Source organism: Poecilia reticulata, chromosome 5 (assembly GCF_904066995.2).
Source record: "Poecilia reticulata chromosome 5, P_reticulata-male-v2, whole genome shotgun sequence".
Lineage (NCBI taxonomy): Eukaryota > Metazoa > Chordata > Actinopteri > Cyprinodontiformes > Poeciliidae > Poecilia > Poecilia reticulata.
Genome location: NC_088834.1, coordinates 22,827,198 through 22,854,751, shown reverse-complemented (window position 1 = coordinate 22,854,751; position 27,554 = coordinate 22,827,198). Strand labels below are relative to the sequence as shown.

The 27,554-nt window shown below is 41.0% G+C and overlaps 1 protein-coding gene across 4 annotated transcripts in view; it reads right to left on the bottom strand.

The window, feature by feature from the left end:
* Positions 1-27,554, bottom strand: part of plxna1b (plexin A1b) — a 213,921-nt gene that overhangs the window by 114,705 nt on the left and 71,662 nt on the right. For all 4 annotated transcript variants that reach the window (XM_008409387.3, XM_008409389.3, XM_008409388.3 and 1 more), the window contains exon 4: positions 10,679-10,819. In XM_008409387.3, coding sequence (XP_008407609.1) covers positions 10,679-10,819 — 141 coding nt within the window. The remainder of the gene's footprint in view (positions 1-10,678; positions 10,820-27,554) is intronic.

Below are 27,554 nucleotides of genomic sequence, written 5' to 3'. Positions count from 1 at the left end.
GCAGCTTCACAATCTTCCAAGGACAAAATGTTTGCAACACATCCCAAAACTTTTAATGGCTCATGATGGGATGATGGGACAAAACTTTGGTGAGACATGGCAAAAAAGTTTGTATACAGAAATTGTGAGAAACCTCTAACTTTCCATGCTCTAAATGCCAACTTTAAGGGACTTTTGAGGGACGCTTTGAAGTTTCAAACTTGGAAAATCTATCTTTTGAGTAATCGTGAAACTCAAATTATATGTCGTTCTTCAACTAAATACTCGCGTTTCAAGCGTCAGCCTGTGAGATGGTGCTAGGAAAAACTTTGTATTTACTGAGCTGGCACTTGTGTCGAAAATGTCTGAGAGTCAATAAAGTAGAACTTCAAAGTCTCGGCTTATGGGGCAGGAAGAGGGCAGGTATAATGACAAGCATCATCATTGCTTCTCAGTGGCCTCTATTCTGTGAAGCTACATTAACCACACCTTTATTATTTCTATAACCATCAATTAGTTTACAACTTCTACTGGATTAATTCAAGCAGACGGTAAAAAGAAATCAATTTCTTTCCATATAGCCATAAACGCCCCAGGATGACAGAGGAGCTGAGATCACACCGTTTTCTAGGCTGCAAACGTAGCGCCAATGGGAGCTGTGGTTCTTTATGCTTTGACATTAGTGCTTCTTGCCAACAGCAGTTCATTACAACTAAGCGGAGGTACATTCACCCAGCTACCCCTGAGGTGCGGTATAAAAAAAAAGAAACATGGCTGAACACAAGGTATCCCTGTTATTAGCAAGACACTTCTACCAGCACCGGACTACCTGCTGAGAGGCAGCGCGCGCGCATGTGTGAGCGTATACGTCCAAGCGGGGGGTCATATCAAAGACTGGGTTAGCATGTGTGCATTGAGTGGATTGTAAGGGGCTTAGGAGATCAATGGTAGGCTAGGCTGGGCTTGATGTGTTGACTGATTTCAGATAAGCTGGGAGGCAAACACGACAGGCAGAATTCGGCCCAAACTGCTCCAAACGGAGAGAGGGCGAAGGCACGGCTACAACGAACCTGTAGGACAAACATGAGGGAAAATAACATGACATTATTCGGTGTGTCACTGAAAATCGCCTTCTGTCATGTTGAGCTTGGTGAAAGATTGCTGCTACAATCCAACTGTCATTTTCTGCAGGCCTGTTTTATCAAATTAGGTCTTTATGTCTCTCAGTGGAACAAAATAGTCTCCTCAGTGATCGCTGTGATATCTGACAACTCCCTTCCTCCAGTATTTGCACCTACCAGCCTTTCTTCCTGTCCTTGCTATCTTTATGCGTCTCATATCGCGGCTTGAGCACAGTTGTTCTCTACGTTTTTCCCTCTATATAATTCATCTCTATTATCTTGCTGGGTTTTTAACGGATGCTTTTGTCTCGCTCTCATCTGAAATGCTGCTTTGATTACAATTCCAACACAAATAAGAGGCGGATCAAGCCACCTATTTGAGTGTATATATCTGAGCGTGTGCAGATTGTGTGTTCAAGGATGAAAAAAAAAATATATATATATATATAATTCAGATTCCTCAAAAGTGCGACCAAGAAAGCATGTGTTTTGAATGCACATTGTGCAATCAAAAGCTGATAAGAAGAAGAAACCCATGACTGGATGCACCTTTAGACTGCGCCTCCTTCTTATTAAAAACATCTGGAAAGCAATGGACTCATTTTCAGTAATTAAGCTGCAACAATTAAAATGACACTAAGCAAATATCATGCTCTTTACAATTTTTGCTTTTATTGGTCAAAGCTAAAATTATTTGCAATAACAGAGGCGACAACAGAGTGGTTACAAAAATCCCTCTTCATCACCATCCTCCTCGCATGGACTTTTCTATTACCTCCTCCAAAGTAAACTAATCTCCAGCTATAGGTCAATATACTCTCAGCCTGTGTGCAGCCACTGTTCATTATAATCTGTCTGAGAAAAACTTGGACAAAGACAAAGAATGATACAGGTTTAGGAGAAAAAAACTACAGAAAACAAGGAACTAGACTAGAGGGACTGTAACAAAGAAGGAAATAAGGAAAAAGGTAACTGTGGTCAGCTGAGGTATCTAGACCTAGAGGTCTTCTAATTAAGTGAGAATGCGAGCAGCCGTCTGCTTGGTAAATGACTCTGTCACTTTAGTAAATGGACCGGGTGAGGAGTGAGGAGCCACAAAACTGGCATTTCCATTAGCACTGCCAGGCGAGCCTCCACGATGCGCAACAGCCGAGGTAAGCTGAGTAGAAGAAGAATCGAGGAAAGAGTATGTGAATCCTGCTTTTCCTGATCAACTCTCACAGGCAACTGTAACAGAGACATGCCTGATGTGGCAGAGTAGGGATGAATATGGTTTGAGGAGATGTGATAAAAGCTGAGGAGGTTTCAAGTACATGTGACTGACGGACAGTAGCTTGATGTTTCATGCGTCACTCAAAATCACCATAGCAAACAAAGAATCAATTTTCCTTGAGGAAACCCATTCTGGTTTTATGGAATTAGCACAAAATTCTAACAACTATGACATGATCTAATGGCTTTAATTTACAACATGTACATGTTTGTCACTTTCTTTCAGGGCAGTAGAAACAGTGGTTTTCAGTTTTTAGCAATTTTTAAGCCATTTCTTTAAAATCTTGAAATGATTTGCCATCAGTCATTGGCCCATCCCTGATAAAGACGCATGGAGAGGCTCATGATGAGGCTTTAAGTCTACATAGTGAATAATGTGTGAACCTTAGGCAAACAATCAGAAAATAAAAAGAGATATGCAAAAGAGCCCTTAAGAACCAAGGGCTCTTCTGCATATCTCTTAGAATTGCCTGAATGAAGAGTGAAACCTCGAAAGAAGACGGCAAATGATTTACTGTTGAGTTCAAGACAAGTTATTTCCTTCTATAATCTTCAACACAGGAGGAAGATGCACCCGTCTAATTTCTCATATTCGCTACTTCATAACTGGATCCGACGAGTGGTAGTGTGTATGAATCCGAAAGCAAATTTGATCCAAATTCAAAACAAGTCCCCATTTCGCCATGCATGACCAACTGGTAATTGTTCTACCCAGCATGGCGTCTGGTTAAGGCACAAGACTCCAAACTGCGTGCCATTTGGAGCATTTCCACAGGCCATGCCAGCGTTGATTGGCCTTGTTCCACCACCATCAGTCAGAGCCACATCCTTCCGCACCAATCACTGTCGAGCAACAGGAGGAACAGTGTATGTCCTCTTGATGGTGATTGAGAAGAAAAGCGAGTGGGGGGAAGAGAGACACCATTAACCTCCCTATCCATCTCACCCCCTTGCCTAAGCATATCATTCTGCTCTATCGCATCATCCTCTGGGAGAAGACGGTCGAGTGAAAACAGAAAGATGAGAGAAAGACGGAGCTATCAAGCGGCAGCCGGGCTTCCATTAAGGCCGATAGCATCAAGCACAAGACAAGTGTCTGAGCATACTTCTCTGACGAGGCGCATAAACACACAAAGCATTTAAAGAAAATGTGAAAAATCACAAGAGAATGATACTTGAAAAGGCGGTGAGGGGAAAAGCAGGAAACGTAATTAAGAGAATAAGAGGAAGGAAAATGTGAAACGCTTTCCCTTGAGTAAAGACAGAGACTTTCTGAATCTCCTGTCATGGTTCTGAAGGAATTATTAGAATACTCAGGGTTTTTTCTCTACCAACATTACATCACAGACAAGATGAGGCTTGAAAAGGGTGATATTTGAGAAAGAAACATACCTAACAGCAAATTATGTTTGCTGAATTGCTGCAGAGGGAGATAAGAAAAGCAGAAGAAATTGTTTAAGCAGTATTTAAAATGTAGAGGGATCTGCATTTATGTTTTTATTTAACTTCTTGTCAAATTTGGAAAGTCTTGAGCTACTTCATTCACATCATACAAGACCATCAGTGCACACTGTGATATAATCTACATTTCAACTAGAAATGGAGACATTCTGATTGAACAGCATGGGTATCAAACCAGATGTTACATTTTTTTTATATAAATAGACAACTACTATTTCATTTTGCTGTTTGATGATTATGCTCTCAATTGTTCACACATACGCATGACGTCAGTACTTTAAAAATTTTAACCGTTAACAGCAGAAATGCTCATATAAAGGGACTAAAATCAAGCAATTTTATAAGCTCTGCAGCTTAATGTAAATATTTACATCTGAAGTTATGTAATTAGCAATAAAGTAAATATTAATTCAGCTGAAGGTATCTTAAAATTGCATCAATATAGCTGACAGTACGTCTAATTTGTTCATGTTTTAACTCCAACCCTACACTCAAAATCATCACTAAACAAAAGCATTTTGAAAATGAACATTTCCGTATATTTGAAATTAACTCTCTAAGATATTAAAAATGAACTTATCCCCAGTTTTCCTTACAAGAAGTCACAGTCATAACAAAAGCAGCATGAGAACATATTTTTTGCCTGAATCATACAATGGCCATGTGAATCTTGGGATTTTTAAAACCCATCAGCTGAAAGTAACGCGAGTCTTTCCTGGGGTGCTCGAATTCGTCTAAAAATACAGCTGAAAGTACTCAGATAGTTGTCGGAACTTTTTCCTTCATAAAATGCGCCAGAGAGTGAATGAGGCCACCGACACGCAGCGCGCAGCAGTCCATGACGAGCCATATTGTTAATCATACGCTGTGAGAGCTCATTCCTGTGCTGAGAAAAGGTGCTCTAATAGTTTGAACTCTTGTAATTGAGTGCCATATACCTACATGACTACACCCCCTCCACCGTTTCACCCCGGCCCCTCCCCTCCCTGTGACTGTACGCCTGCCCGCCTCGCTGCACCAGATCTATTAACATTTCCATAACAATGACCATCGCCTTGGTTAAAAGTCTGCATGTCTGGGGTGTGGACACACGAGCACTCCCAGAAGCTTTGCAGCAAGTAGACGTAAAAGCTAAAAAAATATATTTAAAAAATCAGGGTGCTCATAAATCTAAATGAAGAGAGGGAGTGCCTAATGGGCTTGGTTAATTAATATTAGCGAGAAAAATAATACATTTAAATAGTGCCTCCTCTTTTATCTTACTCAGTTTTCAACAGTAGCCCATGCTTAAACACTACATTATGTGCTTGTTAACTTCAGGATTTCCTCACTCAACCAGAGTTTGATAAATTGTGGGAAATTCATCTTGAAGCCACTTATAACTGACTGATTAGCTGCATCTATCCCAGCGAAATGGCAGTCTAGACTGATGCAACCAGCTGCTTATTATGTATGTTGATGTCACTCTGTGCTAATGTGTTTGCTAACGAGATTGGCAGTGAACCAGTAATATGTGAATGTAAACAGATCAACACACACAAACACACACAGAGGACTGGTGTCTGACGAAGGCCTTTGGGGAGGATATTACTTGATGAGGCCATGTTCAGAAACCCAACAACACAAAGAAGGCCATTGTTTGGGATTGTAGTGACTCATACCAGTAGCTTGTAAATGGCACAAGAACTGTGTGTGTGCGTATAGTTATGGGCTTGAGTCTTCAGATTCTTTTGAGAGATGAGAATTTTGTTGAAACATCGTTTGAGGATTTTTTTTTCTTTACATAAAGCACAAAGAAAAAGACAATGTAGTTGATTGCCACGTAAACACAGTCTGCAAATATTTGTGAAAGAGTAACTAAACCCCAAATTAACCCTTTTGTTGCAGTCTTTAAGTTTCTGTGCAAATTGTGACATTTTCATGTAAACCTGTTTAATTCTCCAAGCCTGACCTTCTTGGGTTAAATGATGACTAATGAGTTATCCTTTTGGTTAAAATGCCTTTGCTTTACATGACTTTTGAAGAGGTTGTAAAAAAGTTTAGAATTAATCTCATGTTTTGCATACTGCCACACATTTACTGTTGCCTACATGGCTTGGGATAAACCATAAACAGAACTTCTTATGGCTGTCTTCATACTGCCAAAACTTATGCAGATGATTATAACCTTGACTTTAAGCTTCAGTGCAACTGTCTGCTTGCTGTGTTCCTGGTTATTCGTGATGTCGTTTTTCAATAATGTTCAATAACAGTTGTATTTATACAGAATTTAAATTGCATGCATTGTACTTTTTTTTTTTACCAATTATGTAACCTCTGGAGGCAAGCAGCGGCACTCGATTTTACTAGAGGAAATTCATTAAAGAGGGACACATAAAAAATACACACATTCATATTTTTATGTGAAGTATTTTGTTCTAGCCACATAAAAATCACAACAAAATACATTGAGCTTTGTGGTTCTAAATGAAAATGTAAAAACATGTCTGAGTCTGAAAACATTTTGTGTGCAAGATGTTGCAACATTAACACATGAAGGTTGTCCTTACACACAGTTTTCCACAAGTACGTGGGGTCTGTTTCCTCTTTCCAAGTTGCTCTCCTTTGCTCCAAAAGCAAGTTGCCTTCCCACACCAAAGATGAATATTCATGCTTCCAGCAATTAGCCAGTGTTGCACACTAAGGCACTACCATATTCAATAGCTGCCTTGAAAGGAACAAGGATGTGTGTGGCCATGTGTGGATGACATTGAGGCCGAGCGGAGAGAGAGAGAGAGAGGGGGGTTGGGGGGAACTCTGGCTGAGGCTTCAAACGCTGTCACAGCTTCCTAACTTTGACTATAAAATGGAAAGGGAAGTGATTTGATGATGAAAAGTCTTGACTGAGCCAAGACACCATGAGATGATTTCTTACGGCGAGAGTTTTGCTCAAGAGATGCTTCAAAAAGTTGGTATTGACTCAAAGGGTGACATTGCTTTTAGTGAAGCTCGCCGTGCAGATAAAACGACTCCAGCGAAGCAGAAGCACAACAACAACATCACTGCTAACCTGGTGAAAAAAAAAAAAGGATTTGCATCCGTTAGAAGATGTGTGCGTGGAATATTTGGAGGTGACTGAATAGATCATTGTTGCCGACGTTTAGATTTCAAAAATGTCAGCAGCAGGTGACTTTACGATTCGCTACGACACAAAGTGAAATCTGCCACGGTGATAAACAATAAGCTTTCCAGTGAAGGACACAGAGCCAGCAGAGTGACTGCAGTCAAAAGTAAGCTGATCTAAATTTCCTGCAATAACACACCATCTCATCAAACACACACACACAGCGGGGCCGTCTGCTCCTGCTGTCATATCCTCCATTGATAATAACGACAGTGATGAATATAGCTGGGACCGAGCGAGTCATAAATCACTAGGCCTTCCCCCCCTAACTCTGACTCACCGCCTGCGCTTCCATTTGTGTGTGTGTGTACCAGCGTATGTGTATGAGGGGGGGGACTTGTTGTAAGCTACGCATCACTGGATATGTCCACTGACACCTTAATGTGCTTGGCTTGTCTTAGGAACCCCCACAGGCAACCAGTTACACACACCCACACCCACACACACACACACACACACACACACACACACACACACGCACACGGAATAAATACATAGGTGTGTGTGTGTGGGTGTGCGTGTGCATCTTTTTCAAGGAAAAAGTAGAAAAACTCTTCCATTCAGTCTTTCCACACCCATATTTCTCTAGAATGTATGATTTTCAGAGATGCACCCATTTGAAATTTGAGGTTCAGTGTTTTCAACGCTTTGATCTTCCAACATCCGTTCTGGTTAGTTATATTTTCTGTTTAAGGCCTATTATGTGCATTGATTAAAAAAAAAAAAACATCAGAGAAGATTGGGACCACAGATGGCATCTTACAGTCGGAGAGGGAAAGTAGTTATTTCCAGTGAATGCGCACAGTCACTTAGTCACTGGATGATGACGAATCATCTTTGTTGGATAAAATTGAGCACACAAACAAGGAATTTGACTTTAGCTCCACAGTCTCACAGGATGCAGAAACTACGTTTGTCCTTCCTGTTATCTGCTGAAAGTCTTGCTCTCTCACAGACTGAACAAATGGCAGCGATATCTTAGCATGCAATTTTATTTAAAACAGCCTCTGACATCTATGTTCTTCATCTGATTTCATTTCAAATACCTCAGTGGTAATAAAAATAGCTAACTTTGAGTCTTCCTCACCCAGTACCAGTGATACAAAAGGCATTTATTGATTCATGAAACATCTGCCTTTTGAGTCAATCAATATTGAAAACCATCTGATTCTGGTCAACAAATAGCTTAAAGATACAGTACATCTAGGGCAATTTTACTACTGTTTTCAATTTACAAAAAAGAAGTGTTAATGTGTGTATGTGCACGCAGTTGTATGGGGGCCGCAGCAATATCAAGAGATCATTAAAAATATGGGAATGGGATCAGTGGAATGCATTTGAGAGAGGAGGGCTCAATTTTGGCTTAGACAGAAACATTAAGTGTGTGCGTGTGTGTGTGCGTGTGTAGCAGCTGAAGAGAGGATTTTAAAAAGTAGGGATGGGGGCATTGGTAGAATAGATGGAGGGCAGAGGATAAAGATGAGGGTAGGATGGAGGGTGAGCGAGGGGAATTGCCCCCTCGAGTCATTAGTGCTGAGGAGGAAAGGGGTGGGGGGTAGCTTGGAGGCCTGGCAATGGTAGAACCCCATTCTGCTTAACCCAAGCCTGCTAACCATTAATGGGGATCAAACACAGCGAGATGAAGAAGTGGGTACGTATGTGACAGACTGAATGTATGGTGTGTGTTTGAGTGGGGAAAAGGGCAAGCTGGGTGTATAGAGGCAGAATGTTCTCGAGTGCGAGAGGCTGTTCTGGAGTGTATGTGTGTGTGTGTGTATGAATAAACCATTTGAATTCGAGTTTAAATTCCCATTTTGTGTTTGGGTCTACACACAACATTATCTGTCCATGTGGCCCACAGGCTCTCAGCTGCCACAAAGTGTGTTTAATCCCACTGGTGCATGTATATTAATGCATTAGCAACTGAAGATGCATCAATTAATCTGCCAGAGATCCAAACCATCCAGGTCAAATGGGGAAAACTGGCAACAAAGGTTCTCCTATTGTTAAAATCAACAGAAAGAATTTAACCTCCATGATAAAAGAGCAGATTTGGTCTTCATCTATAAAAAGAATAACGTATCTATTGTCACATGATAGACTTTTAGTTTTACCGTTAAGTGTAAAACAGTTTGTGTGCTGTGTAAAAACAAGTTTGCTCTGCTGTGTTAGAACCTCTGTTGTTTCATTCGAGTCATGTGGTCTCTAATATTTCTAATAAAGTTTGTGCTTTGCTTGTTTTAAACCCGAAAAAGGGAAAATACATATCACAATATGTACGCAGCCCGTAGTAATTTTGAATCTTACAGTAATATGTGCTGTTAGCATTTCGTACTTTGCAAATTAAATGAGGTAAAATGTTTTGTGGGAGTCACTAGCAGTTCATGATTCACACAACTGGCACATCGACAACAAGGCAATTAAAAGATTAATTTACGTTATGAGACCTCAGTTAAAAATACTGTCTTAGTATTCTGGTTTTTAATGAAATGTTTAGTCATTATAAGTAGCTGGCTTAGAAAGTTTATTGATTTTTAAGAGTGAACTTTTATTATGCCATTACCACCGTATTACTTAAAATGGTCTCAAAATTACAATATTATCATTTATTGTAATAACTTCTGGGACAATTTATTATCCAGCAAAAATGTTTTATCATGACAGGCTAGTGCTGCAAACTGCTAATTAGCCTGCAGACTTCCTTATACTTTCAGACCTCAGCTCTTTGGTCGCCGGCTGCAAAAAACCCAGACAGTCACGGTGTTGGAAGTACAGGAGCTCCATCCACCACTCTCAATAAGGTGACCCTGTTTAAAATCTACAGTTGGTAAGCTAGCTAGCATGCAAGCTCTTCTATCGATTTCAGCTTAAAATCTTTGTGTTCACTGCTAAACAAATTGGTATGTGTAATTGTACCAACTCATGCCTACACATACAGCTTTCGCTCCAGGAACAACCAATTTTACTGTACACCAAGAAATATCTTCCCATTATGCTGAATCCCACTTTCCTTTCCTTTCTCTTCCCTCCATCTCTGCATCCTTCACTCACGGCACTAATGAGACAGAAAAACGAGGGGAGCAGCTGGGCCTGGGGAGCGACAGAGATGCGACATGCTCTCCTCTTCCTCCTCACTTCCCTGCCTCTTCCTCCATCTAGCTCACCATTAAAACAGAACAACCTTCACCAGAGGTGGGGGCTGCTAATGACCACTTGAAAACACACACACACACACACCACATGTGACCTGTAACACTCCCTATATGTCTCAGTGTGTGAAATGTCTTGATTATAAGCAAATTGTCAGAGGGGTAATGTGTAGCTGGGCTGAATGCGTGCTGCCTTGCAATTAAATCCAGTGGGGATGCACTGTGCAGTGATTGTGCAGTGGGGAGGAAGGTTAAGATATACACAAATAATGGCTAATAGGGGTGAGATCTGCTCTGGACAGCTGGCAATAAGGCTACTTTGGGGGAGCTGATGTTTCAGGCCAATTAAATTGCCAGTGAATGTAAATCACCTGTGGTGGGAAATTTAATGAGGCACACTGTTGATAGCTACATATGTGTGTTTGTGTTTAACACATGTAGGAATTTCAGACGCCTACTTCTTCTGGATCGCAGCTGCACAGGGAGAAGCAATGGACGCAACATCTGCAGAGCATTTGCAGCAATAACCTCACCTGTCTGTCAGTCAGAGTGTAGATGTGCTGCAGGTCAGGGCTGAACAGCATGTCTCTCAGTAAAGGACTTCCTCCTTCGCTGACGGTCACCTTCTCGTAGAGCACCGCCGGACGGCTGGAGCTCACAGAGTTCACCAAGATCTGTGAGGAAATACACAGGAAAACCATATTAGATGTGAACTGGTAAAACTCCTAATTTTTTTTTATTTCACAAAGTTTTCAAAAGATACCATGCTTATTTCTTCATTAGAACCCATTGAGGTCCAGATCCAGATGACGACTCATCTGAATCACACCTACTCGTGCGATTCAGCCAGTAACTTTTTAACCTCTGCAATGTGAAGTTGCAGTTCTCCCTGCAGCTCTTTCAGCATGCATGACAATCGCAGCTTGAGAACTGATGTAGCTTAAGACTTCAGTTCTCAAGAAACTTATCATAAAGGGATCCAGATCCAATAGCCTCACCACTCAAGTCATTTTTGTATGAGGTCTTGTACACATGTAGCTGGGTCTTTATAAAGACAAGTCTCTTCAAAGTTGTTTAAAAAAATAATATTCTGCACACAGGATTGATTTAAGAAAAGTGTTCATGCACATGAACCTGCTGAAGTACACCTTTGGCAGTGTTTTAAGCATGCCAAGCCCACAGGGGGCAGTGCAGGGTAAAGCTAAAACCTATGTCAGCCAATCACAATCCTTCAAAACAACTAATTGTGTGGACATACTGTGAGGTTTAACTACTTTTAAATACCATGTTAGAATATAAAGAATATAAACACAAAACAATAAATTGGGAAGCACTATTTTTCTTTAATAACTCAACGTATTAGAGCAACTGGGATTGTAAAAAACAAAGCAAAAAGTGAACAAACATAAAAATCAGCACCTCTGTCATAGAAGTCCTTTTTCCTCCACTGCATTCCCAAACAATACTGTTCACATATATGATGCCAGCACATTATTTGTTACTAACTATAATGTACAGACCTCTAAATTTCTGGTTTCCCATATATGTATGCAAACACGTGAAAGGAGAATTCCCAAATCTCCACTTTGGTCTGAGTTTTTATTAATAATCACTTTTAGTGATTATTAAATGGAGTTTATAAGTGGATGAAAGGCCAAAACACATAAAAATTTATGTGGTTTCCCAGATATCCAGTTCCATATGGACTAGGCCTCAGAGTTCCTGACTAAACTCCTTAGTGTAAAATTTGAAATTTTATCCCGACCAGATCTCCAATGAGCCTTTCGCAGCGAACATTTAAAAAGAAAATATTTTGACATGCATAGTTTGCAAAACTGCATCACAGGCTTTGCAAATATTTTTTGATGAATCTAAAAAAAAAAAATCCAGCTTTCCCCGCAACAACCAAAAACCTCCTTCTGAGTTTCAGTCATAAACCTACAAAGACGAGCCACCTCCTCCCCCTTTCTGAGCGGCCTTCGGTCATTCATAAATTACTGATCAAAGCTTGCAACATCCCGCTTTAAAATACTCTCTGGCTTGCATTGCCAGAACCAAAGAAAGCATGAAGTAGAGCTCTGTAGCGTCAATACAGAGCATAAACCAAGAATCATAAAACACCTTTTTTTTGTGCACGTGTGTGCGTGTGTGTAAGAATGCACTTATTTGGATGAAAACCTGCCCAGCTAAAGCTGCCATGTAAACAACCCTAACTGCTCAGGAGCAAACATCAGCACGCTCACAAAACAGCCTGTATGGAAACACTCAGATTTTATTTCTTAGCTTCCGCGAATAATTTGCCCAGATTTGGAGCGTAATGGTGCAGATACAAGATAGGAGATTGGCTGGCCGAGATGGCTGTGAGCCAAATCCATCTCAGCAGCAAATGAAAAGTGCAGAGCGACGGGGGTGTGGAGGGGGTGTGCTGGGACGAGCGTCGGCTCTCTATTACCGAGCTTTGTAGGCCGGTGCCGCTATCAGCCCTCAGTGACAAGGGAAGGACAGCAGGCGATGAGTTGCTGGGAAATGATCCTGAACACACACGGAGACAAATAGGTTCACATACAGGTAGATAGGAAGAAAAAAAAGAAAAAAACAGTAAGATGAAAGCTGACGTACACAGACAGAGACGGATACGTATGGTAATGCTGTTTGTGCTTTGATGTGTACATACACGCAGAGACGGGGAGGTGTGTGTGTGGGGTGGGGGAAGAAACACATGGCTGGGTGCTGAAAACACACACTTTATAATGGAAGAATTTATTTACAATCTCACCAAAAGAAACCAGAGGCAACAATCCCATTATCTCTCTCTCTGCCTCTGTGTGAGAGTGCGTGTGTGTGTGTGTGTGTTTGTGAAACAGAGCGAGATAGAGAGATAGAGTGAAAGAGCTCATAAGGCTGTGATAAAGCACTGGAGATGAGAGGAAATATGGATGTTATTATCTAGATAATGGGGCCGTAAACAAAGGATACATTTCATTCAGGGATGGCTTGCAAACGCGCACTGCTGCACAGTTTATACGTCCGCACAAAGAGGTTGATATGCAGAGGGAGGAAAAGAAATGCTTTTGTTCGCCGAGCTCCCTGCATCCTACAAAATATGAGACTTTTCCAGTTCACTGGCTAATGACCAGTCCGAGCCCAGACTGGTTTTGCGCACAGAAAGATGAGATAATACGGAGAATGAAAGGCAGTCTGTCAGCCTTCCTGTTTTCTGTTCGAGTCCATCTGCTTGTCGGTCTGTGCTTTCTCTCGGTTTGCAAGATCCCCAGATTACAAACTGATCCCATCATCCAATCTTTGTCTCTGCCCACACCTCGTTCTGCGCCTCTGACACCGAAGACATAGGTCATCCGCATCGCAGACACTTCTCGAGAAAGAATGACGACGAGGGAGACGGGAACGCGGGACGGCGAGGGAGCGAGGGCAGGTGACGTGGAACAAAAAAAAAAAAAAACATAGGTAATAAATCGTTTCAATCAATTTGTCCTACGGGCGCCGCAGCCAAGGCTGGTCGGAGAAACAGGCAGACAACAAAAGAGTGAGGGATGCAAGAAGTGAACAGAGGGGTGGAGGAATGAAAAGGTGGGTGTATTGGACACATAAAGGACGTCTAATTAAATCAAGCTGAGCGACTGTGCCTTGGAATGCTGCGTTTAATCTAGTAAGGTTAAATGTGTGCACTGGCGAGCTTGGTGGCATCACGCACGCATTTGTGTTGGTTTTCATATTCATCTGCGAGCCGTATTAACGTGCAAAAGTCAGCTTGATTTACAAAATGAGGAGTGTATCCCTCCCATCTGTGTGGATGCCGAGCATTGTGAATGCACATAAACCAAGCTGAGAAATCAATTCAACAGTCTGCAGTGACAGGAGAAGGTGCCTTAGTTTCATTGTTTTCTCTGTATTGCTTAGCTCTCCACTAAGTGCTTGATGGATGGCTTCACAGAATGATGCTGTGCTTGTGCTTTCAAGACAAGCTGCAATCCTATTCTCTTGTCAACATGTATAATGCAACATTAACAGACTTTAAACACATTAGAGGCATCGCTATAAGTAAGGGGAAAGGAAAACAGGAAGGAGAAAGCAGAGAGATTACAGAGAAAAACACAGAGTTAACTCACAATGCCTGGAAAAAAAAAACAAAAAACAAAAATGAGAAAGAATGTGGCACAAATCAGACATGACCATTCATCTAAAGTAAAACAACAGGCAGAGCATGGAGAGCACTAATCAGAGAAGCAGCTAAGAGACCCATATTAACTCTGGAGGAGCTGGAGAGATCCAGGGCTCAAGTGAGATAACCTGCTAACAAATGTTAAGCTTCATGACAAAGAGGCAAAAATGAAGGTGCTCAAACATGACATTTAAAGATTAGAAACTTTGTTTATGGCTACTAAAAGAACTCCAAACCTAAAATTCTTGTTTACTCCATCTTTGGTAATGGTTGCCAATTAAAAAAAAAAAAAAGGAATTAACAGAGATAAAGAGACAGAGATAAAGAGGAACGTCTTGCTCTCTGGAGAACACTGCCCCTATCTCACAGAAATCAAAATCTGATACAATGACAAAGGAAAGTTTGTTTCAGGGTAACTTCGACTGCAAAAGTGGACCGTTTCCAACTTTCCTCGACATCCCTACGGACTTTATTACCAGACATTCAGAAACCCTGCATAATCCCTGTGAGAGAAAATACGACTGCAAGTAAATAAACCAACAACAAACAATCGCCACAATGCAACATTCCTGAATACCACCCATAATCCTCCTCCTACAACATCTAACATTCATTTCTCATCTGTACTATTAGCATTAACATCTCCCCTCTGCCTGCCGATCCACCAAAAAGCCCCCGGTGTTGGGTTTTATCTGTGCCAGGCAGGCCTGGTTAGCTCTGATAGAAATACTGGATAGCTCGCTTGCTGATTGGGACGGCTGGCACTGCAAGGCTGAGAGAGGTGGGTGATAAGACAGTGGCACGCCGACAAAAATGACGCCTGCCGTAGCCGTGAGTTAGAAGAGATGGAGCGTGAGTTAATTTCAGATTTTATGGGATGAAAACAAGAGGGAGTGAAGGGAGGAGTTCACACACGGAGTGGCTGAGGAAGCCGAGAAGGAGTCCAGCAGAAAAGTGTTGCTCTAGGGTGTGAACTGAAAGGAAAGGATGAAACACATTAAGAGGAGGTAAAGAAAAGGGATGGAATGGTCCATCGTAATTAAAATCAAACCGAACAGAGCAACACATTCCAGGTGTTGCCATGTCGATCTGAGAGGTGCGGCAGCACGCAGTTTACATAATGGGCTTGATGTTTCACAGCAAAGTGTGAACGTTAATGCGCAGATCTCCACCAGCCTGAACAGCATTAAGAACATACACGGCAGAAACTTGACAATAACTATGTGCAGTTGCGCGCAATTGCAACAGGCCTCTGCATTCCTGCCTTTGATGTGACAGGAGGCCCCATAGTAAAATGTGCATGTGTTTAAAGAGGAGCCCGGTAAAGTGGGGAGTTCAACGTGAAGCTCTGCAGAACAAAAGGAAATGAAAGGAGCAGCATTATGGTGATGATGACCAGGAGAGGAGTCGCGTTCAACAACGACCGAACTAAAGGATGTGATCATGGGAAGGTTGACAGAGTGAAAGCAGAGTGATATAGTGACATGACTTGGATAACTCGTCCTGGCACATTAGCAAGACCCCAATGTTGTCATTTCTAATCATACAATATGATTTCAAGCTGCAGAAGAACTATAAAATGCCCCTCTAAAGAGGAATTTTAAGCTTAGCATTTAAAATCATTATAGACAAAAAAGGAACGTCTCTCGACAATAAGGCTTTATTCCAAATGCCATCGTTATTTCTAAAGCAAGGAGGCATTTCCATCAGGCAAACACAGCCTGGATAATACGTGCTTCTTGTGAAATTCTCCGATTCCATCTTTTTTTTTCTTTTTTTTTGCTCGTCTTAGCAGTTTTCTATCTCTAGCACTGGTATTCGGGTAGAAGACTGGAATCACTCTCGTCTTATCGCATCGCAAGCTTGGCGGGATCTGGGTTGTGCGAGAAAAACAGATCTATCAGCTGCTCTTAAACAGCAACAGATGCAATGGAAAACACCCATTTTTCTTGCTAGATATGTATGTGTGGTTCAGTTTCAAACAGAGATCCCTGGTTCCTCTGCTCCTGTGTAAATACCATGCAAATATAGTATGTTCACCCAGTTCAATGAGAAATTCATAAAGTCCCATATGTAATGTTTGCTAACAGTTATTCCTGTGCATTTTTTGAAAGAACAATCCAATATTAACTATTTATGGACACCTTTATCTAACTATTAAACCTTCAACTACAATGTGACTTTTGACCTTCCAAAAAACACAGCAGAAACACACAGGCACATAAACTGTCGCCAAGGGAGATTCTTCTTCATGTATAGCAGAATGTGTGCATATGTATGTCCATCTGATCCATGACTGGCTGTCTTCTAAAGGTGGAAGCAGATGGACCAGCACACATGAGCGATTGCCATGATACTTCTATAGGACAAATCCCCCACTGCCACCACACACACATACACACACACGCACACAGGCCCGACACATAGATGGGCTTAGAGTAAACCTTAACCATATGTAGGTCAGACACTTGGATACCAGGCAGCCTTTGCCTCATTAGAACCATGACAGACTAAGAGGCATGGTGACATTGATGGAGGAGATGGTGCCCTCGAACATATCTGCTCGCACACAAACACAGGAATGTGAGGCAGTTGGCTATCAAAACACTTCAGGACTGGTTTGTTTAACGCTGTAAGAAAGGAAAAAACTATCAATCTTTCTGAAAACTTACTAAGTTAATTCATTCATCAGTTCAGTTCTGTTTACACTTTCAGAACCGATTCACAACAAATGTCACCTCAAGCGACGAGTCTAATTTTATGCAGAAAAATACAATCAAATCAATGTCACCGTAACAAATTCAAATGCTCACTATAATTGTTCCGATTACACAGAAAGCAGAAAGAGGAACGCTTCACTCGTCTCGTCATTTTGCTAATTTAACATGTTTATTAATGCAGACGGAACACAGAGGATGCATAAATAAAGTTAGAGTTCCAAGCATTTTGTGAAAGCAGGAAAGAGATAAAGAAAGAAAGCAACAAACAGAGGCCATACATTTAAGACAGTGGGTTAAAGCCCGAAAACATTTTTCAAAACTTTCCTTCCAATCTTCTTCCATACTTATCCAAATTGGAATAATGCTGAAATCAAACCGCAAACTCTTTTGAACGTTTCCCTCATAATTTTAGTTTATTGCAAACCCTGATGTTTCAGGCCTGGCTGCACCTGACATATCCTCATCAGCTGACGGGATCAGATCTCGGTAATCTGCCCAACTCTCTCGTATCACTTTACTTGCACTCCAGGTCCTCATTGACTAGATTTGGTATTCATTCACATGTCTGCACTGCTATGACTCGCGTGTGTGTACGAACCTGTGGCCTTTCACCAACAGTGCGCGCTAAAGGTCACAGTCTTTCTCATCCTCAAGACGCAGCTGCAGAAACATGCAACAGGCTGCGGACAGCCGGATGGGAAGAACAAAGGCCCGAGCTACATGTGGCATTATTCTGTCGCCGTGCATCAACGCATACAATGTACAGTAAGTACGCCGCCCACAGCAAATTAAACCTATTCATCACTGCTGAGGACTCTAATTCCCACACTCGCTAAAATTAAAAAGACGCCGTCGTTCCTCTCTATCGGCTCCATCATCTTTCTTTCCTTCTGTGCTCATGAATTCATCTCCCTCTCTCACCTGAGCATTCCCGGCATCACTTTATCTCTCCCTCTTCCTCCCTTTCTGCGTCTCTTCCTGAGAATTAAATGCCTATAGCGAGCAGTCGTCAGATAAGTGCATGTAGCGAGTTGCTAGACACGGCGCAGCGGCAGCATTTCATCTTCCGACCATCACTAAATCACACTAACTCAATCATCAGCATGGAGCGAGCTACACAAACACACACACACACACACACACACACACACACACACACACACACACAGCTGCGAGTGTGAGCCGCGCCACATCTAGAGAGGTGCTTTACTATGACTGATTTTATCAGCTGTCTTGCAAACGGGGGGAAGAAATTGCACCACAACATTATCATATACAATAAGATGAGGCTGCAAGATAGAGACGTCCAATTGAACGCCTTTTTAGTGTCGCAATTCAAATGAGAAAAGACCTCCTCTTACGCCGAGATGCAACACAAATCCCTTATGGGATATCTCACCCGAAACAATATTACACATTTACATCAAAGGCTGCTGAGAGTGTAATTTGCGTTAAAGAAGTAACATGCGCCTCAAATTTAATATGTGCGTGTGCACATGAGCGGAGCAACTTGTCACATTGCTGCTCCGGCAGTGAGGCAGGCGCTTCTGGATGACTGCAGAACGTCTGAGTGAGCAAGGAGGAAAAAGAAGGGAAAGCTCTGCTAACAAGCTGCTTGCTGCCAGCATTATCGCAGACAGAAAGGTGGAAAAACTAAACAAAGATTGGAAAGAAAGCTTAATGCAATGAGGGGGGACCAATGGAATCATACACATGGTCTCTGTGCCTGTGTGTGTGTGTGTGTGTGTGTGTAGTTTTGCAAAAGCAAAAAAAAAAAAAGGGAGTGGAGTGTTTGCATTGAGTGTGAGTAGGAGTAGGAGGCTGAAGTGTGTGCTTGCTTTTCTGTGCACGCATTTGCATGAGAATAAAAGCACTTGTGTACAGTAAATACATTATTAAGTCAGCGATAAGAGCAGCAAACAAAGAGCATAAAGCACGCACACACGCTTTACTGCTGTTGACGTGAAGCTATGCAGTGCGGCTTGACCCGCCGTTTACAGACTGCATCAGCCATTCACTGGGATTATAGCGAGCGGGACCTCATCTTCAGCTGTAATTACCGAGGCAGGTGTGCGCGAGTGTCTTCCTATGGGAGAGCCAAAGTGATTACATGGCCACTGGTGCCTCTAATAACATCTTTAAGTGGGAGGGGAGAAGGAGAAAGGACGGGTGGGGGTAAGATGAGTGATTTCCATCTTTCTTCGGGACGACCGAGAAATTTCTAGGGGCTGTTTTGACTGCGCTGTCTGCTTCGCGAGTGTGTGTGTGCAGATGTTTGCAATACATGTAACACAAGACTCTAATGGGGGAGGCATGGTGGAAACCGCATTTTGGAGTGACGGTGTGCCAAACCATTCCAGGCCGCAAACTGCCAGCCGTATTCTCCGCTCTGCTCCTTACGCTTCGCCCTCCTCCGCTGAACAGACTTCTGGGAAAGGCTACCATGGTCACGCCAATCTTCTCTCTTTCCTTTTATTTTCGCATTTGTTTTGACACTTTGTTTCCTCTGTTAATCTGCCTCTTTTCTTCAAGTGCCATCCCTAAGCGGCATTTTCATCCTCTATTATTCCAAAAACACAGCCAAAGAGGAAACGCTCTCAATAGTCTAAAGTAAGCCGGCTGAAGAGCTGAAAAACCAAACGAGCGCAAAGTGGAAGACCGTTAGCACAGGAACCTTAAATTTGTGATTTTAAACATTTATGGACAACAACATGCAAAGTTTGGCAGCTATAAAGCCAGTGGAATGTCGATGGCGTTTAAAATGAGCTTTTATAGTGCGGTTTAGGGTGATTTATAGCTGTGGTCGGGCTAGTCGGTACTTCATCTTGGAGAAGCAGTAAACAGGAACACAAGCTTTTGTGCTTTTTCTGCATCTTTTTCTCCTTTAATATTAGGTCTGAGACTGTTAATCAGGACATGTGTGTTTTGTTACATAATACTCACAGACGTCTCAATTTTTTGGAGGTAAACTAACCCAAACTGCTCTACAACTGTACGTGCTAATCGGCCTTTGGATTTACCCCCACGTGTCACTATTTTGTAGCTTTTGGCACAGAATAAGTTTTAGCATGTCTGTACCAGCTTAGTACATGCAGTGACAGAATGTTGTACCCGTTCTTCTTTGCAAACTGACTTCGGCTCAGTCAGATTGGATGGAGAGAATCCAAATGGCAACGTTTAAGTCTTGCCACAGATTCTCAGTTGGAGTCAGGTATAAACTTTGACTTCTAACACATGAATAAGCTCTGACCCTTGCAAAACAGCTCTGATAGTGAAGTCTTGAGCATCTTTGATTCTTAAATGGCGTTTCTTCCATGTACTTCACTCCATCCATCTTCTAATTGATTGTGACCAACTTACCAAATGTCCGATTCAGTCTGGTCGTATAGACTTCCACGTGTTTGTTGATTGCCTTATGGCTTCTGGCAAACTCCTCATGGAGCTTCTTATGACTTTCTTTAACAATGTTTTTTTTTTTCCTTGCCACACTACTATAAAAAGCAAACTAACCGTTAACAGATTCTCCTCCAGAGTTACGATGGGGTTCTTGGATGCTTCTCTGAATTTTACTTTCATTGCTGGGTTTATTAGTTTTGGTGTTTCGCTCTTTCCATTTTCAAATGATTGATCGAACAATATTCAATGAGATGTTCAAAGTCTTGTGCAATTATTGCATTTATCGTCATAAGACGTTACATTTAATTTCTCTTCCTTTGGTTTTGGTTCTACTAGAGCAGCAATGAATATCAATATCTATTTTAAAAAATTATGAAAAGCGGATATTGTTTCATGTCGATGACATTTGATAGCTTCATGCAACTGATTTCCTCAAATAGTCTTTTTGATAATCAGTGAGTTCTTCATTTTACTTTTTTTTTTTACTTTTAAGAAGAATATTTGCAATTGTAGGGCTCTGTCTGCAGAAATATTGAGTCACAGTCATGGAATCTATTATATGCTGTGATGGATATTTAAATACTTATCTTCAAATATCATAAACCAATTAAAATATCACCCATTTCCTTCTTGCTACACTGTTTTCTAATTGAACCTTGTTTAAAGAGTGAATACACTGTACATAAGACAAAATGACAACAGTTTACTGAATGTGCTATTCAACCAGTCTTTTGAAATGATAATTGTCTGCTCATGTCACTATCATACAGGGTTATTCACAGAGATAAAAGTGCCATCTTCCTTCCTCTCAGTGGATGACTGGGTCAAAGGTGCAAAGACTGTATGATTTGCATTTCATATCAAGTTTCTGTGCTGCTTTTTATCCCTGTAGAAAAGGAAACGGTGTTCCTTTCATGACTGCATTAATTTTGCCTCCCATTAAAATCATCTGCTGCTCCATTGCTTGCATCAGTATGGGCGTCTGCTTGATCATTTACGTTTTGTCAGAGAGTCAATTTATTTAAAAAAAAATAAAATAAGAGGGCCAAGATGTGTTTCGTAAATTACCACAATTCATATGGAAGACGCTGGCATGGCAACCTCAAAACAATTACAGCACAGAGTTACAGAGGAAGTGAAAGCAATGAGTCCGCCTGCCTGCACAACATTTCATAGGACAGTGTGTCATGAGGGGAGCAATGGGGGAAAAACTCAAAAACAATAAACATGCATTTTGCTTTTGACTTTTATTCGAAATGTGGTATGTGACCTGCAGGTCTGGAAGGGATTCTGCTGTTAGTTTAACCCGGCTGGAGTGTGTTTGTGTTTGTCTGTAAGGCAGAGCTCTGTTTTTCTTGGCGTGAGGTTAATGCATCACTTTCTGCTGGGAGTCAGAGAGACAGAGATGTCCTCAGAGACATGGTTAAAATCATCTGGGTGGAGGAAAGTCTGGTCAAAAGTGTTTCAGGTTAAAATACCATCAGTCACCTACTTGTCAGTCATGAACATCATGACAGAACTGAGTAATCAGTGGAGCCTTTTGTTGACTGGCAAAGAAACCACTTTTTCCATCTGGTATTTTTCTTATATGATTTTTAAATGCACATATGCAATGTAGGAATTTAGCTCTTCGTTTCATCTCTTCTTAGCTTATTTTACTTATTCAGCATCTCCACTCAAGCAAAGACAGCATCAGCTTCTTTCTGAAACCAAAAGCATGTCTGACTCAGAGGTATGATGAAACAAAAGCTAACCATTTTCCTAAAACCCTCACTGCCTCTTCCTCAAACGAGGCCACCCACTTTTCTGGCCAGATTGCGAACCCTTGTTTGAGCGAGATTTGTTTAAATCTGTAACTGTAACTGAAAAAATGTCAGAGCAAGTAGACTCTGGATAAAAGTTGAAGTAGGCTGGCTTTCATGCCACTCCTGTGTTCTTTTAGCACTTTGTCCTCTGCTTTTTTTAAATCTTTGTTGTTCCTTCTGCAATCATCTCCTCTTCATATGTTCATATCTCTCTCCATCTCTTCCAGCTCCCTCCCAGCTCATTCTGCTCTGTGAGTGTGCCGTAATGGTCCACAGGGAAGGCCTTGGCTGCTGCCCTCCAAATAAAAGGAGAATAACTGATTTAAGAGCCAAAAGGCCGGACAGAGGGGGAAAAAAAATGTGTGCGTATGAAAGATAAAGATAAACAGAAAAAGACTACATGAAGTCGAGTTCAAACTTGAATAGGATGAGAATGTCAGAACAAACATATCGGGTACAAACAGAGAGCAGCTCCAATTGAACCCATGTGTGAAAACATCCAGGTTTTCTGATAAAACAAATGCAGAATCAGCAAGTAAAAAGATATAATCCACACACACACAAATGACTGTAATGAAGTGTAATGAGACCTTTCAATATTAAAATGTACAGAGTTGTCTGCACAGAGGAAAATACATAAGAGCCCTGGATGTGTTCAACACCCCATTGAAGCCGTTGTCATCATTTCTTTAACGCTATGAAAGTTATGCAGCCTTTATTTTATGTAGGACAAAACACAAAAAAGGGAAATGTTCAATACATTTCAGCATTAGGACAACATCTCCAGTTAGACAAACATAAAAGCTGCAAAATATGAACTGGTCAAACTTGGACCAGAACATGCCACATAGATTTCAGGTTCTTTAAAACCAGGTTTGTGACCTGTACAACCGTTCCACTATCAAATAAAACTCAGTTTTTTATTTATATTTTAACAGTTTGTTAACTGGCCTTTGAGGACATCCATGAACTTGATTTTGCTCAAAATTAAAATGAGCATAACACCCTGTGTATGCTGTTTTTTGAAAGTGGATGCAATAAAGACGATTTCTCATTAAGCCACAAAAAACAAAAATCTTCATCCTGAAACCAGTATTGTGCATTGGGTTGACTCATGAGGTGACTATTTCTTTACCGCTCTACAAACAAACAAGCTGTAATAATTTCCATAGCTCGTGAAATGGGTGGAGAAACAATGATGATGACATGTGTTTGACATTTCCTTCACCCCACCCTTGTGCATTTAAAGATGGCAAAATGCTTAAGTTTTATTGCTCAACATCTGAGTTTCACAATTTTACTTATAGTCTTGAGCAAACTCAACACATTCAGTCAGGAGGATGACTTATCAGGGTAGAAGAGATTTAAACTTAGGTTGTTATTGTGAAACGATATAGAAAATAGAACAAAATAAATAAATAAATACATAGAGATAAAATTCCTTAGAATGTGTTCAAAGACAGGTGTGGTGCAGTGATTCATAAGCAAGATGGCTGCGTCTCGAGTTTATCAGGTACTCTTTTATTCCATCTGGGCTGTGAGAGCATGATGTTGATTTTTATCTCACTCCTCCCCTTTTATGAAAAGACAACCACAGATTAGTGCCAACATGGGAGTGAGTCAGAGCAGCTGGGACTCACTGGGAGGAGGAATGTCAGGAATGCGGTTCGCCCTGTTCAGGTTCTGCACCTGTAAACACACTATGGCTGCTTTCTTTCTCTGGCTTCTTTCCCTTTGTGCAACAGAGCAGGCCTTTTTCATCATTTTAAAATCCAACAATAATACTCCTAAAACAATAATTATTTTGTCTTTTATATTTATCGCTATACTCACTACATGTCTTCAAAGACGGGCTTGTGATACGTTATTACTGCCAAAAATAATTAAAAAGCCAGTTGAAGACAGAAGCCTTCCAACAGGGGATCACAGTCTACTGCCAAGTCCCAAGCCTCAATCTGAAACTGAACCGCAATGTTTATGATACAACGAGTATTGCTTGTAGAAGAGTGCAGCTGACAACAGTGCAAAGGTCTGTTCTGCCTTCCAGTAAGGTAAATGTATGATAAAGCAGATGTTGAGCTTCTGCCAATGAGAAGAGCTCCAAGGTAATAAATTATTCTGCCAGAACATCCCATTGCATAAAAAGCAGTGACTGGTATACTGAAACAGGAAGTGGGTGAAACTCTGCTGCCTGCAGCCGTTGCTTTGTAAACTCACTGCGTGCTTTTAATAATCAATCTGTCTATATTTAGAGTGTATAATGCACGCATATTAAGGGTAAAGTAAAGCGCTTTGCATTAGATGGAAAAAGGAGGCATTGAATAGTCCAGGCTTTTGTGTTTCTTGTTGAATAATTTAGTCAACATTTGACAAAACTAAGAAATACAAAGAAAAAGTTAATTAGGATACAAACAAAACAGAGTTAAACTAAAATCCACAAAATAATTAATCACAGCAATAAAACAAAATAAGCAGCTTAGTAAATAAATAGCAAAGGCAAATTAAAAGGGCAACAAAACTACATTTTAAAATTACATTTTTATAAAATTGAATTAAAAACAAATTATCTAAATTTCTCAAATTGTCCTTTTTTGCAACAAAACAAAGTTGCATTTTCCTTCGAAAACTCAATGGTCTCTGCTGCCTTTAGGATTAACAGGTGAGGGGAAGAGAAGAACAACTCCCTGTGGGATTTTGTTCACATGCACATACAGTCTAAGTGTGCTCCACACTTGGTGCGTATCACTCAAATTACATCTATTAATACCTCACACTGTTCTGTATAGTTCACAGATCTCAGCCAAAGAAGTTTGCAGCATGGACAAACAACAAGGGGATACCCCCTGGTCCCTCTACCCCTCCACTCTGCCTCCACTTGAGTGGATTTAAAAACAGACACAAGCAGGTGCACGAACACACACAGAGAGAAACGTACACTCCAGGAATTCCACAGCAGCAGCACCGCAGCAGCAGCTGGCGTGACCAGGTGGAGGGCAGAAACCCCGCCTCTGGTTTGGACGGTAGCCATGGTAACAAAACAGGGCCTGACCAATGGCCGCTGTGCCCCGGGAGGACAACTCGGGGTGAAGCCTGTGTTTGACATCCAAAGCTGTCCAGATGATACAGCCCACCCACGTTCAACCACATTCCTGCCAAATGATGATAATGAGATGCTGTGAGTGACTTGTTGGATGTTCCTGCTGGCGCCTGATTTTTAGTCCAACAATTAGCTAGAGCAAATCTGGCAACACCCAAAGACACACAGGAGCATTACCAACCACAAAAATGTATCAGTCTTACAAAGGCTTTTGTTTCCAACTGTTTCTTTCCCACAAGAACGAACTGTGTTTAAATGACTTATATTACTGAAAAACCACAAGTAAAAATATTGTGTTGTAATGTGCAGGGAGTTTTGGTTCAGTCTCAGACTGCAGAGAACAAGAAAGTATGGAGGAGAAAGAACACAAATACAGGAGGAAGTCAACAACACAGACTTATGAGTGACAGATCACTGGGAAACTAGGGACATAGATCATAGGTAGGCATGTGTAACTGATTAAGAACTAAAAAGAAAAAGAAAATAAAGTTCCTCTTAAGTGGTGACTCAACTCTTATTCCTGCACGTCAGCAAGGAGGACCGGAATAAAGAAAAGGAAGGGAAATAGAAAGAAAAAGTCACATGTGCTAAAGTACAGAAAAAAGGGGAACATAAATTGAATCCAAGTCAGATGTATATAACCCATACATTCAAATGTGCAACAAGAAGTCATTCACAAAATAACAGAAGTAGAATAAACATTCACACGGATATCAGAAGCACTTCCCTTATTTTTTTCTATTTTTCATGCAGAGCAGGAAAAAAAAAATCAACCCACTGATTAAAAGAAGAAACTGAAACTGGCTGAAACAATAAAAAGCAGTTCAGGTTTACGTGTTTACAAAAGGCATCATCTGGTTTCCTACATCAAGGTATCCTTTGTTTTCTGATGCACAGAAACAATCTATTGATAGAACCAAAGAAGAAGAAGAAAAAAACACTTGAGCTGACATGATAGGAAATGGCACAATCATAATCTAATCTAAGGAAATACCTCCAGTGGTTGTTTTTGTGTTTGTCCCTGCGTCTGTCTCCATTAATCATAAACTCTCATCGAGCTTTTATTTCTAACCGGGTTAATGTAAACATGTTACTGCAGAGCTGGTTGAACTTTGGTAGATTTTAGTGTTGAAGCTTAGAGAGTGAAAACCAGAAGAATTAAAAATTGTAACCTATAAGTCATATTTTAAAAATCGCACATTCACCTAAAAACGGCTGTCTCCCTTTTTCCTCCTTCAAAATTGTCCTCACTCTGTATGAATGCATATTCACAAACTATGCCTGAAATGATTTTTCAGAACATTATCTTCCCTAAATAAGCAAAGAGTCATTGTGATCTTAAAAACCTTCGACCAGATATGAGTTGTCAGGATGCCCAGACTAATTAAAGGCTTCTGCTTGTTCTCATGTGGTGCTAGAGTGTCAGAAAGGTATGTGGAGACGTATAACCTAAATCTGTGTTTATGCTGCCAGAGAGCAAATCTTTTTAAAATCGCCGGATTACTTCATAATAATGTGCTGGCATCATTTAAAATAAAAAAAAAGGACTTTACTTCCTGGAAAAGATCGCTCGAAATCCGTGTGTGAAGACGCACATTCAGAACCGCCACCCTCCTCCATCTGTGGCGTACAGGCATAGGCCTGCAGCCGCCATCAAGGGAAAACAAAGGCTTAAAAAAAGTTTCTATCTCAAAACTACTGCAGTCTGACCGTTTTATTTTTATTTTTTTAAGAAAGGTCAGATTGACAGGCAGAAGTGCTGCCTCTACCCCACCTGCTGCCTGGCTCTGCTTGTCAGCTGCCTGAAAGAATGAGCCTACACTTTTCTACAGTCTGAAATCAAAACAGCAAAAGATGCATAACATTATAGATGTAATAATCAACATGTTGTGTTATTAAGCAGCAGAAGACAGCATTGTTGTTTCTGCATTTTAAATAAAAGAAAGTAGATTGGGTATATTTTAGTTTTTTTGCTGGCATTCTGTGGTGTAAGTAGTTATGGTTACTGAACTATCTCTGGTGGGGCGAATTATTTCAGGTCTTCATTTGACCTTTGTTCATGTCACCCATGTCACCAGTCCAGTTTGCATAGGATAATTGTGTGCTTTCACGTTAAACATCATGTCCAGAGATAAGGCCATTTTTTAGAATAAAAACACATTCTTCTGCAACAATCTTGTTGAACACATGATATTTTACCAAACCATATTT